Source organism: Lampetra fluviatilis, chromosome 2 (assembly GCF_964198595.1).
Source record: "Lampetra fluviatilis chromosome 2, kcLamFluv1.1, whole genome shotgun sequence".
Taxonomy (NCBI): Eukaryota; Metazoa; Chordata; class Hyperoartia; order Petromyzontiformes; family Petromyzontidae; genus Lampetra; species Lampetra fluviatilis.
In genome coordinates, this window is record NC_136276.1 from 9078467 (window position 1) to 9099280 (window position 20814).

General features: G+C 43.4%; 1 protein-coding gene across 4 annotated transcripts in view; it reads left to right on the forward strand.

The window, feature by feature from the left end:
• Positions 1–20814, forward strand: part of LOC144941816 (thrombospondin type-1 domain-containing protein 7A-like) — a 233921-nt gene that overhangs the window by 173153 nt on the left and 39954 nt on the right. For all 4 annotated transcript variants that reach the window (XR_013639273.1, XM_078868309.1, XM_078868287.1 and 1 more), the window contains 3 exons: positions 3396–3549; positions 8909–9050; positions 14299–14414. Coding sequence is in view for 3 of the 4 variants with exons in the window: in XM_078868309.1 (XP_078724435.1) it covers positions 3396–3549; positions 8909–9050; positions 14299–14414 (412 nt within the window). In the remaining variant the exon portion in view is untranslated. The remainder of the gene's footprint in view (positions 1–3395; positions 3550–8908; positions 9051–14298; positions 14415–20814) is intronic.

Genomic DNA, 20814 nt, shown 5'->3' on the forward strand with positions numbered 1-20814 from the left:
AAAATAAAAAATAAAATAAAAATCAGGACGTTTCGGAGGCAACACAAGCTTCCGTCTTCAGGTGGAACCGTCACAGCACGATAGCTATCGTCGTGATTTTTATTTTATTTTTATTTTACTGTTATTAATTTTTATTTTTTATCTACGTGACTTTACCGAAGAAAACCAAAGAATATTCAAATGTATAATGCGCATCACATCCTAGGATCCCGATGCACAATGCATGGAAAGCAGGAAACAACAACAGAACCAGGAAAACCGACCAAACTAAAGAGGGAAAGCCACTTTAAAGAGATGGGTTTTCAAAGCAGACGTAAATTTATCTCCCGACTCCGATTTCCTGATTTCAACGCAATACAAAGAGACGGTCAACTGAACACATAGTCAAGATAATCTCGGATGCTGCTCACAACCGATTTTTAACAACATCTTTTTTGCAAAACGTGACCTCGGTATTTTTTTTTTAAGGAAGAATAAATAAGTGTGTGTGTGTGTACGTATTGTGGTAAACGATGTAGCATGCTGACCGAGTCTCCTCACAGCCAGATATTACGAGACGGAACACGTATTGTTACCTATTCCTGTGTTCGTGTCTCTACACAGCCTAATGGCATGCTCTTTGGGGATTTTTAGCTGCAGGTTCTCAGTATCGGGTAAAATTCCCCAGAGAGGAAGTGGTACCCTGCTTCAACAACATTGCATTAATACGGGTACATTCCCAGAAGTATAAACCCTTTTGAACTACTCTACTTATTTTCCCAACATTGGATTTGTCCAAAGAATGGAGGTGCATGATTGGAGAGCGTTGCTTCTCTTGGTATGTGCTTGCCGTCAGGGTTGAATGACAAAGCCGGTTGAGATTCTGGGCATTGACAATGTGACTGGTGAATGTAATGCAGCGAAATGATAGAACTGCAGTCTTGTTACGTCTTTTTAAACGCTGTATAACATATTTTTGATTTAAAGCTTTCGTGACTGCAGGGATTCATATTCTTGGTTCTTTCGGTAAAGTCACGTAGCAGGGAAATAATAAAATAATAAACACTTTTTTTTCCTTTACCGAAAGAACCAAGAATATATTTCGAATTTTGTCTCCAATTAAAATTAAATGTTACAAATTAGAGCATAATACCGGAGAGGAAATTAGACAGTGTCTGCGAATTGTTAAATCTCAATTATTATCCTTTAATATCGTCGCCATTATATTCCTGTAGAAAATAGTGTTCCAATTTAAAATGTGCATGGTGAAGGAATAAGTTAAACCCCTTGAGATTTTGAACACTGCTACGAACAAAAGGTGAACACACGTTCTGACTATAGGAAAACGCATCCGTGTATGAGCTTCGTTCATTTAAAACAATTGTGGGGATTAGGGAGTGGAGAATTCTCTGTTTGGTCTGGAGAGTGTGACAATGAATGCAGGTCCAGTTGTGCCACTCTTTAAATGTCTATGAGCATACAGTATTTGGGACTGGTTAATGTATGCAATCTAATTTAAGGGGGATGTTATTTTATTACGAAGGAAAAAAAAGCACAAATGAACGTTCGTAATTCAGCGGACGCCAAAGAAATGGCAAACACCTTTGGGCAACTGTTGATTAATTTCACAAGTAAGATGATGCATCAAAATGACCCAGGTTATACATTTTACGAGTACTTTTTGCCTTCACGAACTGTCAGTTGTTGATGCTGTATATCCATTCAATTACACAAGGCAATATTTTATTATAAGACAGATTCACTAGAATATGATACAGCTGGAGGTTTCATGAGTTTTTACTCTGTTGTGAGCACAATATTGAGACTGATAATGCCGACTGACAGAGCAGTGGTATTCTTAGAAACTTTGCGTGAAAACAAATCTAACGTAATTATTAGTTAGCTATAAGTATCGCATCATAAGACATCATTACCCTTGGAGTAGACAACTCAATCCTTGAATGTCTTGTATAATTTGCGAGTGATTGTTGTCTCAGTAGGATTCTTGAGTAATAAGAGCGGGAGCTTTTATTCCCCATGCCCCTAATTTTTCAGCATTGGTTTTGTATCTTCGTTTGCTGGAGCAGCCCACACTATAATAGGGCTAAACGAAGCGACAATTTCTCCCTCTGGGGGGTGGACAGCCCACTTCAGGACTAACCCAGAATTTGCTCATTAGTGCCAGCAGCGAGCAAAAGAGGATGTTTCGTATGCACATATTTATGTGCCTTGGCGATTACTGCTTAAGAATTGACCTTGCATTGTCCTTAACCCACAACAGACATCATTACTGCACAGACACGGAACGAGAGAAATTTTTATAGATTTCTGTTTTTTCACATTCAACATAATAGGTCGTTAATGTGCGACTAAAACTATTGTGTGCCTACACATAAAAGTTCCCCCCTCCCACTCCCATTCAGTGTTCCATTCTCTAGGTTACGATAACATAGATGCATTTTCACATTCACCTAAGCATTAGCAATTGCCTTTTTATAAACCTTGTAATGCTCATGGATACTTCAAGGACAGTATTTGGTTGTGACGGTACAACAATTTTAAATGTGAAATTGTGTATCCTGATATCCATTTAAAAACCATTTATCGCAACACTGGTTGAAGTTTCTTGCTATTTCATTTCCGACTACAGTATATACTCTGGCAGCATGCGATATTGTGGGCTGCCTCTAGCTGAGAGCGCTGTGCCAACCAGCGGTAACAGAAAGAGAACATGACTCGAGTTATAATTAAAATGTACTGTTTGGTGTTAAGCTCATCTGGCAAGTGAGCCCGCGACTTTCATCGCAACTGTTGGCATTCCCCACCAGGAGACCGGTAAATCTCCCAGACTTAAACCACCACAGGAAAAGTTTATACTATTAACATCTTAACAGTTTTTTTTATATTTGTGTACACCCAAATCGATTTGTTGGGGTTTAATGCGAATATTGAGATGCAACTTCTGGCAAAGTGAGAGACGTTTCCAACAGCTGTCAAATTATTACAGAATATTCACTTATATCTGAAAATGTGGAGGATTCTTTTCTTCATATTTCTTTTGAACCAAAACTTCGCACATAGGCGGAGGAACACAGACACGCAATCCATTCCACGTGGGCATGGTGCTGTTATGTATGCAGAGTTAAAAAACCGGAGGCACCCTAAGGATACAGACACGGGTGCTGCTGCTGACCCAGTCTGGACCCAGATTTCACCATTATCAAGCTAGTCATGTGCATTACAAAGCTTTTATTTTGTGCTATCAATCACTTTTGCAGCAGTTATACATTTACCGTGTATGTTTTTACAGTTGTGCTCTTTAGATCTCCGATGTGTTTTCCGGTTGTTCGCCAGATATGCATGTGTTCTTCTTTTGCTCGAAGTGCTGCATTACGGCCGGTGTGTGGCTTGCGCAGGTGCACTGTGAACACTCCCGATGGGCCCAGCGAAGTGGCCGATGCACAGATGTGCGATCCTGAAGCCATGCCTGCTGCGCACCGGTCGTGCTGGCTTCCCTGCCCTTGGGAGTGTGTCTTGTCCGAGTGGGGCCCGTGGACAACCTGCGTACAGGTACACAGTGGCAAACGCGCACCACTTCTAATGTCTTCAAGCCAAGACCTCTGTGACCCGGGTTTGCGTAATGTGGAGGTGGCACACAAAACAAACAACTTCCACGTTGACTGTTGAGGATTCCAACTTGACTGTTGAGGATTGCACTTTCACAGTTGGGGATTCCACGTTGACAGTTGAAGATTCCACGTTGACTGTTGAAGATTCCACGTTGACAGTTGAAGATTCCACGTTGACTGTTGAAGATTCCACGTTGACTGTTGAAGATTCCACGTTGACTGTTGAGGATTCCACGTTGAAAGTTGAAGATTCCACGTTGACTGTTGAAGATTCCACATTGACAGTTGAAGATTCCACGTTGACTGTTGAAGATTCCACGTTGACTGTTGAGGATTACACGTTGACTGTTGAGGATTCCACGTTGACTGTTGAGGATTCCACGTTGACAGTTGAAGATTCCACGTTGACTGTTGAGGATTCCACGTTGACTGTTGATGATTCCACGTTGACTGTTGAGGATTCCACGTTGACAGTTGAAGATTCCACGTTGACTGTTGAAGATTCCACATTGACAGTTGAAGATTCCACGTTGACTGTTGAAGATTCCACGTTGACTGTTGAGGATTCCACGTTGACTGTTGAGGATTCCACGTTGACTGTTGATGATTCCACGTTGACTGTTGAGGATTCCACGTTGACAGTTGAAGATTCCACATTGACTGTTGAAGATTCCACATTGACAGTTGAAGATTCCACGTTGACTGTTGAAGATTCCACGTTGACTGTTGAGGATTCCACGTTGACTGTTGAAGATTCCACGTTGACTGTTGAGGATTCCACGTTGACAGTTGAAGATTCCACGTTGACAGTTGAAGATTCCACGTTGACTGTTGAGGATTCCACGTTGACTGTTGAGGATTCCACGTTGACTGTTGAGGATTCCACGTTGACAGTTGAATATTCCACGTTGACAGTTGAAGATTCCACGTTGACTGTTGAGGATTCCACGTTGACAGTTGAAGATTCCACGTTGACTGTTGAGGATTCCACGTTGACAGTTGAAGATTCCACGTTGACAGTTGAGGATTCCACGTTGACTGTTGAGGATTCCACGTTGACTGTTGATGATTCCACGTTGACTGTTGAGGATTCCACGTTGACAGTTGAAGATTCCACGTTGACTGTTGAAGATTCCACGTTGACAGTTGAAGATTCCACGTTGACTGTTGAAGATTCCACGTTGACTGTTGAGGATTCCACGTTGACTGTTGAAGATTCCACGTTGACTGTTGAGGATTCCACGTTGACAGTTGAAGATTCCATGTTGACAGTTGAAGATTCCACGTTGACTGTTGAGGATTCCACGTTTACAGTTGAAGATTCCACGTTGACTGTTGAGGATTCCACGTTGACAGTTGAAGATTCCACGTTGACTGTTGAGGATTCCACGTTGACAGTTGAAGATTCCACGTTGACAGTTGACGATTCCACGTTGACAGTTGAAGATTCCACGTTGACTGTTGAAGATTCCACGTTGACTGTTGAGGATTCCACGTTGACTGTTGAAGATTCCACGTTTACTGTTGAAGATTCCACGTTGACAGTTGAAGATTCCACGTTGACTGTTGAAGATTCCACGTTGACTGTTGAAGATTCCACGTTGACTGTTGAGGATTCCACGTTGACTGTTGAGGATTCCACGTTGACAGTTGAAGATTCCACGTTGACTGTTGAGGATTCCACGTTGACAGTTGAAGATTCCACGTTGACAGTTGAGGATTCCACGTTGACTGTTGAAGATTCCACGTTGACTGTTGAGGATTCCACGTTGACAGTTGAAGATTCCATGTTGACAGTTGAAGATTCCACGTTGACTGTTGAGGATTCCACGTTGACTGTTGAGGATTCCACTTTGACTGTTGAGGATTCCACGTTGACAGTTGAAGATTCCACGTTGACTGTTGAGGATTCCACGTTGACAGTTGAAGATTCCACGTTGACAGTTGAGGATTCCACGTTGACTGTTGAGGATTCCACGTTGACTGTTGAAGATTCCACGTTGACTGTTGAGGATTCCACGTTGACTGTTGAAGATTCCACGTTTACTGTTGAAGATTCCACGTTGACTGTTGAAGATTCCACGTTGACAGTTGAAGATTCCACGTTGACTGTTGATGATTCCACGTTGACAGTTGAAGATTCCACGTTGGCAGTTGAAGATTCCACGTTGACTGTTGAAGATTCCACGTTGACAGTTGAAGATGCCACGTTGACTGTTGAGGATTCCACGTTGACAGTTGAAGATTCCACGTTGACTGTTGAGGATTCCACGTTAACTGTTGATGATTCCACGTTGACTGTTGAGGATTCCACGTTGACAGTTGAAGATTCCACGTTGACTGTTGAAGATTCCATGTTGACAGTTGAAGATTCCACGTTGACTGTTGAGGATTCCACGTTGACAGTTGAAGATTCCACGTTGACTGTTGATGATTCCACGTTGACTGTTGAGGATTCCACGTTGACTGTTGAGGATTCCACGTTGACTGTTGAAGATTCCACGTTGACAGTTGAAGATTCCACGTTGACTGTTGAAGATTCCACGTTGACTGTTGAAGATTCCACGTTGACAGTTGAAGATTCCACTTTGACTGTTGAAGATTCCACGTTGACTGTTGAAGATTCCACGTTGACAGTTGAAGATTCCACGTTGACTGTTGAGGATTCCACGTTGACTGTTGAGGATTCCACGTTGACTGTTGAAGATTCCACGTTGACTGTTGAAGATTCCACGTTGACTGTTGAGGATTCCACGTTGACAGTTGAAGATTCCACGTTGACTGTTGAGGATTCCACGTTGACTGTTGAGGATTCCACGTTGACTGTTGAGGATTCCACTTTGACTGTTGAGGATTCCACGTTGACAGTTGAAGATTCCACGTTGACTGTTGAGGATTCCACGTTGACTGTTGAAGATTCCACATTGACTGTTGAGGATTCCACGTTGACAGTTGAAGATTCCACGTTGACTGTTGAGGATTCCACGTTGACTGTTGAGGATTCCACGTTGACTGTTGAAGATTCCACGTTGACTGTTGAGGATTCCACGTTGACTGTTGAGGATTCCACGTTGACTGTTGAAGATTCCACGTTGACAGTTGAGGATTCCACTTTGACTGTTGAGGATTCCACGTTGACAGTTGAAGATTCCACGTTGACTGTTGAGGATTCCACGTTGACTGTTGAAGATTCCACATTGACTGTTGAGGATTCCACGTTGACAGTTGAAGATTCCACGTTGACTGTTGAGGATTCCACGTTGACTGTTGAGGATTCCACGTTGACTGTTGAAGATTCCACGTTGACTGTTGAGGATTCCACGTTGACTGTTGAGGATTCCACGTTGACTGTTGAAGATTCCACGTTGACAGTTGAAGATTCCACGTTGACTGTTGAGGATTCCACGTTGACAGTTGAAGATTCCACGTTGACTGTTGAGGATTCCACGTTGACTGTTGAGGATTCCACGTTGACTGTTGAAGATTCCACATTGACTGTTGAGGATTCCACGTTGACTGTTGAGGATTCCACGTTGACTGTTGAAGATTCCACGTTGACAGTTGAAGATTCCACGTTGACTGTTGAGGATTCCACGTTGACAGTTGAAGATGCCACGTTGACTGTTGAGGATTCCACGTTGACTGTTGAGGATTCCACGTTGACTGTTGAGGATTCCACGTTGACAGTTGAAGATTCCACGTTGACTGTTGATGATTTCACGTTGACAGTTGAAGATTCCACGTTGACTGTTGATGATGCCAAGTTGACAGTTGTGGAAGCATTGCATATGCAAAGCAGAATGTTCTCTCCAATTTTGTGAAAAGATATATAAGCCTGCTGAGCAAATTAGTTTCCCAATGAGGGTAATATATTTTAGGGTTATTCTTTTTTATCCTTGCCAAGTTTAATTTCGGATAATTCTGGTGGAATTCAGTTTCCAAAGCAAAAAGTTGTAGAGAAATAGCTGAACATAAAACAAATGTAATTGTAAACAAGTACTGTATTATATTTCGAGATGTCACCTTGGAGTTCATAATTTATAGACTTCACCTCTTTTGTCATGTTTTTTTCTTTAAGAAAATTCTACTTTCCTTGAAGATGTGAACCAAGAAATTGCTTTTTAGCTCTCCTTCAATATGCAAGCTGAAGGCTGGCTTATCAAACAGGCTGAAGGCCGGCATATGATGAAAGTAATTTTTCAGAGCATCTGCTGGAGGTGACACAGAGACAAAGGATTATTCAAATACCAACCCGTGAAAATGTGTTCCCAAAGGAATGTCTGCTGAAAGAATAGCTACACATTTTGGTGTGCCAATCTCTGTGTTGCCTTTGTGTTAATTCACTAATCTCTGTAAGTAAAGGGTGTTGTATCACGGCGGCGTCACACAGCGCTCGTTTGTCCGTGGGCAGTGGTAAGCCAGCGGTAGACATGACGTACTCGCAAAGTCGGAACCAAATGACCCATAGATTTACTCACACACGTCATCTCATAATCATCTGGGGTAATGTGGGGTGTGCGGTGGCCTAGATTAAACAAAAAATATTGTTCGTATAGAACGGGGTGGGGGGGGGTGAAGACTGGAGTCATCTGTTTTTAATGCTCGTAAAATAGTTTACTTTCCAACATGTTTGTTGTCATGTGGGAAATGACTCAATCCAATTGGTAGCAATTCATATCTGAAGCGGTACTGGCCCCCTTCACCCACCAACCTGGTGAAGTATCGTCAACCCGCCGTTGCATGACGCAGTGTGGAAATGCCTTCATCTGGCGATGGATTGACAAAGAGCTGTAAATTATTATCATTATAAATAGATGGAGACAAAAAGCATCCATTATAAAATATTAAAAGCATGATGTACGATGGCATCAATAAAATATGAAAAGAATAATGTACAGCCTGACAGTAAATGTATTGGTGCAGATAACCATGGGACAGCAGTTGTGTTGTACTGCCGTCAGCGGTGTCGTGTGGTTGGCATGGGCCCCAGTGCAAAGAATAAAATAAGGGGGGAAGCTGTCCCATCCCCCCCACCCCCCGGATTCTGTAGCCCAGCGCCTGTGCAGTTGCACCACCTGCACACTCGGCAGCTAAGCCGCTGATTGGATTAACAGTGCGTGCTCGTACCGTGCGTGTTATCCATTGTTATAATCATCATCACCACCAGCAATCGGGGTCAATCCACTGCCGGACGAAGGCCTCCCAAAGTCATCCCCCACCTCTCACGATCAAGCGATGTACCGATGCACCTATGACCTGCACGCGAACCACTTTATGTCTATTTCTTTATTGCGTCGTAGCCCGACAACAGCTCCATGGCGCGGATGCGCACCCGCTCCGTGCTCCGCCCCGCCGCGCCTGGAGCGACCTGCGCTGCCCTGAACGAGAGCGAGTCGTGCGCGCTCGACAAAAACTACTTCCACCACCAGTACAACCTGACAGGTGCGGCCACGGGGGGTGGTGGGCGAGGGTGGCACCTGTGCCCCGATCGGCCAACGTGCTCACCGGTGGTGTGACCCTGCTCCCCAAACACCTCCTTAATGATTCGACGATTGTCACGATTTCTGGTCGCGAGTCTGTTCATTTCTTTGGTTGCTCGAACTTGCTGACCCGCTCCTACTGCTGGACATCTGTGACGAAGAGTTGTATGGCTCATCGGATTTCTGTAGTATAAAAAGAGATTCAGATTTTTGGCTCCCTTTAGCTGCCACATTTGTATCGTTTCTTGTATCTTGTGTGGGTAGACTTGTGCAATTTTCCTAAACATAACACGAGCCTACGGCTTTCATATTATGTATATATTTCTTAAATAAGGAATAATGACAGAAAATGCAGCAGACAACCTGATTCCAGGCTGCTCATCAGTGAGTGTTTTTAGATTAACTTGAACAACATACACACACACATGGAATATATGGCAAGTTTATTGGAATTCTGGTAGATGAAAATCCGTACAGATGCGGGACATTCCACATAAATGTGTTCCAGCAAAATGAATGCATCATGGCATTCAAAATTAGGCCAATCTTGCCATCGGTGTTATAGGATTTGTTTTAATAAGTTATCGTTGATAAATGACATAATTGCACGTTTTTAATTACAATTCTTTTGGAAAGGTTAAAATTTAAACTGCTTTCACGTTGTGTTGGAACTTACACCGATCTGAAGGTCATTTAGTAATGAGAGGTCCAAGCCAAACCGATCACAAGACAGCCACTCGGCAAACCGACACATGCAGCTTCCATTAAGCTGGTGTGTGTGTGTGCTGACAGCATGAATTTGCTGAAAGTGTTTTCAAATTTCCGGAGTTCTTATGGAGTGCCCTTCATCTGAACTCACGCAAAAAAAATGCATATGACCACAGCTGGCACAGATGATGAGTGGGGGCTCGCGTGAAATGTTTGCAAGAAGGAGCACACACTGGAGAGCTTTTATTAACCTGCATTACATTCAGATCAGTTGTTTATTTATGTCATCTCTCACTTTCTTTAGCATTTTGCGTTGATGGACGTGTGTGCGTGTGTCCCTTCAAATCCACACTGCCGTGCAAGTGAGCACGCTTTGCATTTCATTATAACCTCTTGATCTGAAGTGTGACATTTTGTTCCAGAAAATGGTCTTACACTGGGGCATCTGGCATCGATGTAGTTTTTTTTTTCTGCGTGACTGCAACACAACTTTTGGCATGTTTAAATCTTCTTGCTTCAATAAGCCTGTGTCCATCCGATGGAATGACTTCCCAGGAGTGTGCTTATGTTTAAGCCATTTTGGCCCAACTGTATTTTGTAGACACGCTCCGTTATAATCTTCAATGCTCATATGCGCGAAACCGTCTGGTTATGCTTCCTACTGCACCGTGTTTCTTTGTGCCTGCAATCAGTGATGTTTGTTCATGAAAATGCATTTTGTTAATGAGCGGTGCACCTGCACAACGTGAAGGGCTTCAGCATTGCAGTTCGTCCTCTGCCATATGTCTGTCCAGAAATAACCAGGCATGTCGACAGGTCCACGGGATTACCGTGTAAGGGTTACGCAACCTCAATGGGCTTAGAATTCCAAAAAACAACGCATAAATTATATTATTAAATAATAAACAGCCCTGAGCCAATCCACTTCTGGATGAAGGCCTCCCCACGCCGTGTCCATCATGGGGGATGCGTGACCATACTTCACGCAGATCCGTGGTGAGAGTTGGTCATTTGGGGGCCCCGTTTGCAGTCCAGATGTCATTCGCTTGGAATCTAATTCACTCCACCCCAATGTATTCATTAACCTCGCATTATGCACTGACCCCAACTTGTTTCTTGGCTCGACGTGAGTCTCCACTACCTTGACTCAAATGAGTACCTGGTGTGTCACGTGAGCCTTAATACGTGCTCACGAACAGCACTGGTCCAAATGACATACACTTTAAATACACTGTACTAATGTCTGGGAGTTCAGAATCAGGACTTTTTCGATAGCATTGCAAAAGCACAAATGACTGCAGCATTATTGTACACCGTGGAACATGAAAATAAAAAAAATGCACCAAGCCATTCTCAATCCACCAATGGATGAAGGCCTCCCAATGCCGTATTAGTCACGGGAGTATTGTTGATCATACTTTATTACGCTGGTCAGTGTGGGTTGGTAAATGGGGAGGGCAGGACCGATTCTGATATCTGTCTGGGAATCCAATGAGCCATAGCCAGGAATCGAACTCTAGTTGCCAAGTTCATAGCCCAGCACGCTAAGCGCCGTGACACCACTTATTTCCGGTATAACATTACAAAGAAATAAAGCACGTAAATTGAAAAATAGAAAAACACATTTTCAACAAAGCTGTAGATGTCATGCATTGTCTCAATTCGTAGCAGAACTCTGCATAGTGCAGCTTCTCTATGCTCATGCTGTGGCCTAGCATGAGAGAAGGGATGATTTCATCGCTTTTGTTGGCACAAATGTATTCTGTCTTGGCGGTAATACGAAATGCATTTTGAAGGACATGTATCTGCAGCGTCGTGAATTATTCCAGCTTTTAACTCACCAATTCAAAAAGCAATAAATAATGTTCACGCACATGTTAAAAATAAGAAATAGCACGAATTACAATTTAGGCCCCCAATTTGAAGGAAACATTATGGCCAAACTGTCATTAAAATCTTATAAAATTCTGGAATTACTTTCAGCCAGCTCGTTGGTTAATTACATCAGAGGTTTAACATTTAAATTGTTGAGCAATACTCGTTACTCAGAAATTATTTCCTGCCCTCCTCACTAGACTGGGGTGACGCTGCCTTCTTTTTAAAGCGTGCTCCACTATCTTCTTGGTTCTTTCGGTAAAGTCACGTAGAAGGGAAATAATAGACGTTTCGGCCACAACGCAAGCAGCCGTCCTCAGGTGAAGAACAGGTCTGTCGGAAAGACAGCGTCTGAATGAGCACCACCATGCTTGGCAGCGTATATTTAAGCTGGGTTGGAGGGGGAAGGGCGCCTTGACACTATTTTTGAGGATGCTGCCATTACGTAATGGTGAGCACACTGGACTTGCAATCCTAAGATCACTCACGCTATCTCCCGGAACGGCAATTGAAACACTAATCAAGTTTGTCAAATGCCTCCGCCTCTGTCAGTTAGTCGATCGCGTGTGCTGGGGTAAAGTAGAAGAGTGGGCCAAAATATCCTTTAAAGGGACACTTCCAAGCTCTCTCGTCGACGCACCTTCCGCCGACAGTGAGTGAGCAAGCAATTGTAGGTCCACACCTTTACCTTCCATAGTATTTGCACTGATTTAATTTATTGCGACTCGGAGCTAAGGATTCATTCATTCATCCTCACCACTCGTCAGTTTGCTTACAGTGACTTGAACGAAATGATAATGGTGCCGTATAATGGATGATGCGTGTTCTACAAATGTACAGAAAACCACAAAAATATCTATTTTGAAGGCTGATGTGCAAATGCAATCGGGGGAGACCTGTATCGCATGGCGAACCAGCTTTGTACACAGAGCAAGTGTGTAACATGGTAGAGACATATTGCTACGATGAAGCCTGGTTTTTTTTTGTACATCACTTGTAATTCTGTGTTGCTCTTGGTAGACTTGAGCAAATTATGTACACACATGTAAACACCGCAAGATCATGCCTTGCGGTGTGCAGTCATTCTTCAGAGCATTTCCCCACCGTGTATGGACTTTGGCAGTTTGAAGGCTAATTAATGTCTGAAAAAGTTTGTTGAAAATAATAAAAGCTTGCTACAAAAAATTAGTGAATGCATTAGGTTAGTGCATGCTATTACACTGCAGTGGTGTCGGGGAGTAATCCAGCACAATTAACGAGATTCAGGGCTTAAATTCTCATTAAAACATTTAAAGATGTGCTGTGTTTGCTTTCATAGTTTCTTTCATCTCTACCCCAACAACGATCCACCCCCCGCCCCCCCACTGTGCCTCTTGTTTCCACTCTCCCATTATATTTATGTTTATAAATCTAACGTAACCACTTGTGCACGAAACAATTGCAAATAGGAAATGTATCGCATAGCTGCATTGTGGGATACGCAAGGCCATATAATAATGACTTGATACTAAACAAAGTAATATTTTTTTAAAGTACACTTTTCTTTATATTTATCCCGTGCTGTTTGTAACACAGTGGTATCTTTTGACTTGCATTTGCTTTTTTACCGTCCACATGTCAATTCGATAGCATTCGCCCGGTACCTGCAATTCCTGCTTGATGATGTTCAGAGCCCTGCAGTTTCAATTTCTTGCTCACGCGACTGCTAGCGGAAGGGTCTCCACTCGAGGAAGGTCCAGAGAGCCACTCTTTAACTGGGACGTTGAGCGACCACTTTCACACTGACCTAATGTCTTCGAAGAGGTGGAATTACCCACACCTTACCCCACCACTTGGAACCTGCCAAATCGACTATCTAGGACAAACCCGACCCACAGTCAGTAAAATTTTCAAATTAGAAGTTTCATACAAGTTAGTTTATTAATGTATACTTATGATTGATTCATTAATTTGTACTCAAAACTACTATTAGGCAAATATTCATAAACCCATTTAAAAACTGGTCATCAGAATTTTTTTTCAAATGTAATTCTCATCAGGCCCCATGGTGTTAAGTGCAGCCTCCAACTCTTATTAACTCTTACCTCTCTGGGCTCTCTGTTTATGTGTTATATAGAAGGGCCATTGCGCAAAACATCACCAATTGTTTATTTGTTTTCTTTCTTTTAAGGCACTGTTGTTGATGAGTGTTGAGTTTATTTACTAACATTGGCGTTATGGTGCACCCCTTATACTGCTGGGTGGTGGGTGGACAGAGGTGGGGGACGAGGTTCAATAATAATAATAATTGTTCTAATTTAAGCGTGCCCATCTTTCAAACCGCCACACCAGAGGTCGCAACCGGGTACCCGATACCCGTAGCCTACCCAATACCCGGCTACCCGTACGCGGCCGGGTACGGGTACGGGTAGCCGTTTGTTTGCGACCCTGGTGCGGCCGGGTACGGGTAAGGAATCAAAAGCCGTTTGTGACCTCTGCGCCACACCGCATGTCACCGACAGCCGTTTGGTTCGAAAGAATTGGCCGCGACCTTGATCGTCGCAAGCTGTAACAATTCGCGCGTTGGCTATTGGCTTGTTGCCCCCACCCCGAGCCTGAGACGTGCTCGTGGCTCGCCGTGTCCGCAGAGTGGAGCACGTGCCAACTGAGCGAGAAGGCGGTGTGCGGCGTGGGAGTCGTAACCCGCATGCTGGACTGCGCGCGGAGTGACGGCAAGTCGGTGGACATGGACTATTGCCAAGAGGTGAGTTGACTTGAAATTTCACGAGAGCTCCCCCCCCCCCTCCAGCCCCATCCCCTTTGGCTCGAAGGGCAATTGGCACTGAGCGGAGGTGTGGGGGTAGGATGTGGTGCTTCTTTCCGAGGAAATGCAACGTAAGCCGCAATAAAAGCAGCGTAAGTTAATTTAACATGAGCGTTTAACGGGCACCGCTGGCCCACTTTCTTACTTCCCCCGCCTTTGCCGCTCCGTGCGCAAGCAACTCGAGTATCCACAGCAGCCTCTCTCCATCCAACCAGAGCAGTCAGCAGATTGGTTCTCCCCACCCGCTCGTCCATTTAAAAGCATATTAAGTGCTGTGCGCATGTGAACGGGACATGATGCTCGCTGTGCCCATGGTCTCGGCTACGCCTTTGCGACCGCGGCACCTGAACTCTGGAATTCGTTGCCCTTCGAGGTCAGGGGACTTCCAAGACACTTTACAAAATGCTCAAATCTCGACTTTCTTCCCTCGGTTAATGTTAAACTATTTCCGCCTTTCCATGCGCAGTGCCCTGAGAACGATGTTTAAAGGGTCCTTTATAAACTTACATTATTATGTGTACACATACAGCCCTCTTTGTGCAATCTCATTGGCCGAATATTTTTATTTGATGAGGTTTAGGGCAACAGCCCTTCTTAATGTGCTATGAAGAAGGGCATTACCCGAAGTTATATATATTTTTAAGGCCTCAATGTTTTAGACGAATATGTTGAGTTTGTTGTTTGTTGTTGTTAACTGGGCTTGTGCACCACTGCCAACGCAGCAGCTTCTTTCTGTGCAGGTCGTGTGGGGGCTGTTTGACCATACTTCACCACGTCGGTCAGTGTGGATTTGTGAAGTCAGGCCTAAGGAAGCAAATAAATATAATAACACAAATATATATTTTTGCAATGCCCTCTGCTGCCCCCAATTGTAGCAACGCAGGCAATATACAGGGTGTTTGAAAAATATGGACCCAGTTTCAAAGCAGTATATTTCACGATGGCAACATGTTACAATTACACAAAAAGTTACAAACGGTTTAATGAGTTATCAGGTTTTACTAACCATTTTATAAATGCTCTATGTGCCCTCCACCTGCTGTACGGACAACATCGAGACGATAGTTGAATTCGTCCCAAACGCCTCTCAAAGTGTCTTCTTCCACTGAAGTCACTGCTGCCGTGATTCTGTTTTTGAGGTCTTCCAAATTAGTCGCTAATGGTGGCACAAAAACACGGTCTTTGACGTATCCCCACGAGAAAAAGTCGCAGGGTGTGATGTCTGGGGATCTTGGGGGCCAAGAGGGTAGCGCCAAGTCTTGGGGTCCCATGCGACCTATCCAACGTTGCAGCAGTGTGTCTTGCGAATGACTGAGGCTAGGGGCTGTTTGTGCGCTGGGAGAGGCATCTAGCGGTAATCATTTGAAATGTTATGCCCCGCCCTCTCTATGCCCCGCCCTCTCTATGCCCCGCCCTCTCTATGCCCCGCCCTCTCTATGCCCCGCCCTCCTCTCTATGCCCCGCCCTTTCAAGTGGTAAGAGTTTAATTCATGGGCGGTTCGTGGTTGCAGAGATATAGCGATTTCAAATCGGGAACCATATTTTTGAAAAACCCTGGATATAAAATCCATCCAAGCGCATGGTGGTTATCCATCCAAGCACTATCCAGGATCAACCTTATTTATCTTCTGTGATCTGATAAGATGCGGGCGCTTTCCATGTGATTTGGTCACAAGGCACTGGTTCTGTTCATCGTCCATCACATCAGAGTTTTGTTTCGCTGACAGACAAAGAAGGTTAACACAATGCTTGTTTGTTAGATACAAAATGACCAACAGGATTTTGCCATGGTACACATCGTGTTGCCTGTTCTGACACTGGGCTTGCTGCATGCTGGGATAATACGTCTCTCTTGCTTTGCTACGCTGCACAGGGGCTCTGCATTAATTAAAGGTCCCAATTGTATGCAAGAGCCTACCTGCCAAAGCATTTTCTCTTTGAGCAACTGCATTGATTTATGGTACAAAATTAACCATGAGGGCCTTGTCACATGTGTCTACAGAAGCATATTTGGTCTGCAGAGTCTGAGCTTGTGATTAAAAATAAATGTAAATAACCAACGCTTGCGGAGATGGATGATGGTCTCATCGGTTCTAATTAAGATGATCATGCAATTATGGTCAGTGTGCAAAGCCACTCGAGCAGCGAATGGCAGTCTGTGGATGGCCTATACTCTCTCATGTGCCCTTGTTTATCTGGTAATTTTAAATGCAGCACTGTATTGAAGGAAGCTAGGATTACAATTGAATTATGATGATATGAAATTCTTTAAAATGCCCATGCAAGAGAGAAGTGGAGAATGATCCACCTGAATAGTTTGTTTTATCGACAATGATGAAGGTCTGAAAGTGGCACATGTGGGTTAGAGAATATAGGCAGTTTAAAGACATCATTCAAACTCTTAAGAAAAGTAACGGGTTTGTGCGGGACACATCGCTAGAAGAATGTTGACTGACGGCCAAGAATGATGACGGTGTCAACCAAGGAAAGGAACTCGTCGTGAAAGGAAAGTCGGCAGTGGATTAGTCATAGCTGGTGATGATGAGCCATCCCCAGGATTCACTGATACAGATGGTAAATGTCATCATTATGTAGAGTAGTGTGAGCAACCACGAGGGGGCAAACAGAGGGAGGTGCGAGCGAGTTGACAGCGGAGGATGACGTCATGTCACGGGTGCTGTAAGGGGGGCACCTTCGGGAACAAAGGCGGGTCCGAGCTAGGGGGAGGAGCCACCAAAGGGGTACTTAAGGGGGACCCCGTGACGAAGGCGATGTCGTCGTGGGGAGCCAGGGCACGGATCGGCTGGAGAGGTCTCTCCCTCCTCGCCGCCGGGCGGTGTTGGTTGAACCCCCGTCCCGTGCAGACGAGTGGGAGAGCCAAGGGGATAGCCGAGAGTAGGGCTCCGAGTGTTCAGTACGGATCGGCTGATAGAGAGAGAGGGTAGGACGAAAGACCCAGATAGAGAGCACCTGTGAGCTTAGAGTACTGAATGTAGCAGTGGTAATAAAACGGCAACAGCCCTTGTAGAAATCGCGTCTCCGTGGGGTTCTACTGCACAACAATTATGTCAGTGAAATGTGACCCTCTGTCCACCCGAAGATACCTTAGATGCTTTCACGAAAAATTACGAAACCCCGAATAGCACAGAGCTTACCAATCCCAATAACAGGTTTATATAATTTTTGTGGAAGATTGCCTAGAAATACGATTTTAAAAAAAGTTATCTTTAGTTAATTTTTTTTATATATATGTTAGTATGCTATGCATCTGCGCAATTGGCATGTTTGCCTAATGTGTGTGTGTTCGGTAAAACAACGTGACATATAAGGGGTGCCTTCAATGCAAATGTAGTTAGTTATAAATATTGCAGGGTGGGAGGATGATTTGTAAATTTGGCATTGGAGTGAGGAATGAGAGAAGATACATCTCTATGATTTGTTTGCGGCTCGTGGGGAGGGACATGAAGACAATGAACACCTTTAAAAAAAATAAGTCGATTATAAAATGGGTATGGCGGAGCCCATATGGATGAATTAAAATGTAAATTGACCTGATTCTCACGGACAAATTCGACATTGTTAGATTTGTCTCTGTCCTCAGCAAATTCAACACAGCAAACGTATTGCAGGCCTGTGTGATATAATTTATACTTCATAGCTAATTGCTGGCAAAAACAAGACGACGAACATCGAAAATTAGTTAAGAAGGTCGGAGAATTTTGGTTGATTCTAAGCAAACACAAATTTAAATCCCTAGAGAAGCTAAATTATTCAACAGTTATCACCTCTTTATGTGATGAAATAATCACTATTGTATATAAGAACCATGTATATAAGAACCATTTATAAAGGTGGAACTACACTGAGACTGATTTAAGAAGGGAAAAATAGAAGTCGGAGAGGAATTGGGCAAAGATCGGCTCTCATCAAGGCCATTCACAGCAACATGGGAAAATATACTCTTAAAATTTGCTGGGAGTAATATAAGACTAAAAATAAATAGAGAAAGTATTGACCATCTTAGATTTACTGATGCCGTAGTTATTATAATAGCCAAATTTTTGGAAAAATGTAATAAAGATGACTGCAAGGTTGGTCTCAAGATAAATGTGAGCAAAAAAACGAATTCCATGCAATAAGGTCTGTAAACAATTGGAGACATTTGTCAGAGGGACACAACCGAAAAAAAACGTCAGCATCGGTCTACCGAGGACAGTGATTGACGGAAGATAAGGATCAAAATGTAGAAATAAAAAAGGCAGCAAGAGCAGGTTGGAATGCTTTTCAAAAATTTAATTTTATATGTAAAGCAGCGTACCAAATGTGGTTAAAAAAAGATTAGTGAATTATGCATATTGCCTGCTATGATATGTGGATCGAAAACATGGACAATGACAAAGAAAATTGAATGACAAAAAAAATATGAAAAGTACGCAAAGCAACATAGGAGAGTTGTTTGCTCGGAATAACACTGAGGCACATAAAATAAAACGTGTGCATCAGGGAACAAAAGCAAAGAAGGGGCATGTTGTTGGCTTAAGAAAACTAAGTGGGCCTGGCCGAAACTACAACTGCTCTAGAGATATAGTGGTCCAATTCGCTCATGTGTAGTAGTTAGATGGTTTTGTGACATCGCTGCACCGTGAGGGATGGTGACGGCATGGGGAGGAGGTCTTCCTCCAACCAGTGGATAGATCACGGCTGATGATGGTATTCTTTGTATGGGGAAATCCCATAACAAAATAGCCGGCTTGTTTATGTCCTCGGCAGATGTTTGTGACAAACATGGCATTGTCACTTGCCTGAGAATAAATGTGCAAGTTACTGTAAAGACATGGCAATTCAATCTGACACACTGCAGTGTAGTTACATTGCATTTCATCATAAACATTTTTTATCACGTTTTCATTTATTTATGATCCATTGAGCAGGGGAAGATATAAGTGTGCACACGGCGTCTGTCAAGAACTTTTGAGTTCAGAAAAGTCACAAAAATATGGTGTTAACTTGAGTTTTTAAAGCCACAAACTTTAGAGAAAAAATAGATTATTAGGTACAATGGATACGAGCCAACTAATTTTGTAGGCTACAAGTGTATGTGGTAAATAAAACAGCTCTGTCACTGAGTGTTTCAACATACTTCATAACTCACATCCAATTGCGGTCACAACATCCCGTGTGAACCTACAATAAGTGATGTAACTAGTTTATTTTGAATTGTAAAAAAGGGTAAGCTGACTGAATTGTATGAAATGGACATGTCTGACATTTGCCATCATAACAGTATAATGCATGCAGTCTGGGTGAAATACGCTGTTGGACGGCACACCACTGAGGCTTCCATACAAAGCATAATTAATTGCGAGTTAGAACGAACTGAGGCACACAATCAATCATATATGGGTAACGCACGAAGAGTTTTGGCACTGCTATAGTCACTGCCATTCTGCGTGAATGGAGCCTGCCTTTGTCTACAGACCATTCGGTCAGATGGCGATGCTGGGGATAGAAGTTGTAGCCTAGAGCCCCAAAGTAAATGAAAAAAAAAGCTCTTTTCAGCTGCACATTGATGCTAAGTGCAAGAACAGGAAAGGTTACAGTATGAAAGCAGGTTTAAATGGCAACGCAACTGATGAAAAACGCAATAATAGTTTAAAACCAATCTTGTGGACTCGGCAGTGCATGACGGCGAATGTGCCCATCTCCAGGTGGGCCTGCGATGTGCTTCTGCATTGTCGCGGTGTGGGCTGGATTGATCTACAGTCTCATATATGTGGTTAATGAGGGGCGAAAAACAGTCCTGGAAATAGGGCAACGTGGGCGGGTGTGGGCTGGAAATGGGGAGGAGAGCAGGTTAGAAATCCATCTGCTGGAGCTCGCCAAGTGTGACGGCAAAGCCGCGGATGTTCAGATATTTTTCTGCCTTGAGGATATCAAGGTGGCTGTATATTGTGCATTGCAGGTCGAGGTGACTTGAGTTGACGATTACAATTTAGAGGCTAGTTAACCGCTTGAGAAAAAGTACACGCAGCCTTTTGCAGTAGGTGAAAATCCTTAGCAGACTGAAATTCTAAATTCCCCTAATGTGATGTTGAATAGAATTGCCAGTGACTGTAATGCAATTACTATGGTATCTGCAAGAGAGGAGTAAGATTGATTACAGATGGGAATGATCTTGGGGAAAAAAATTCGACATGGGAAGGTTTCATGCAGCAGTGTATTATCCATAGCTGATAAGGATTGTGCACATGACATTTTATGGAAATTGTCTTTGTTTCGACGCTTGGCATGGAATGCATGTGTAGTGATCGACTTCCGTGACACGTCGACTAGAAGGGTT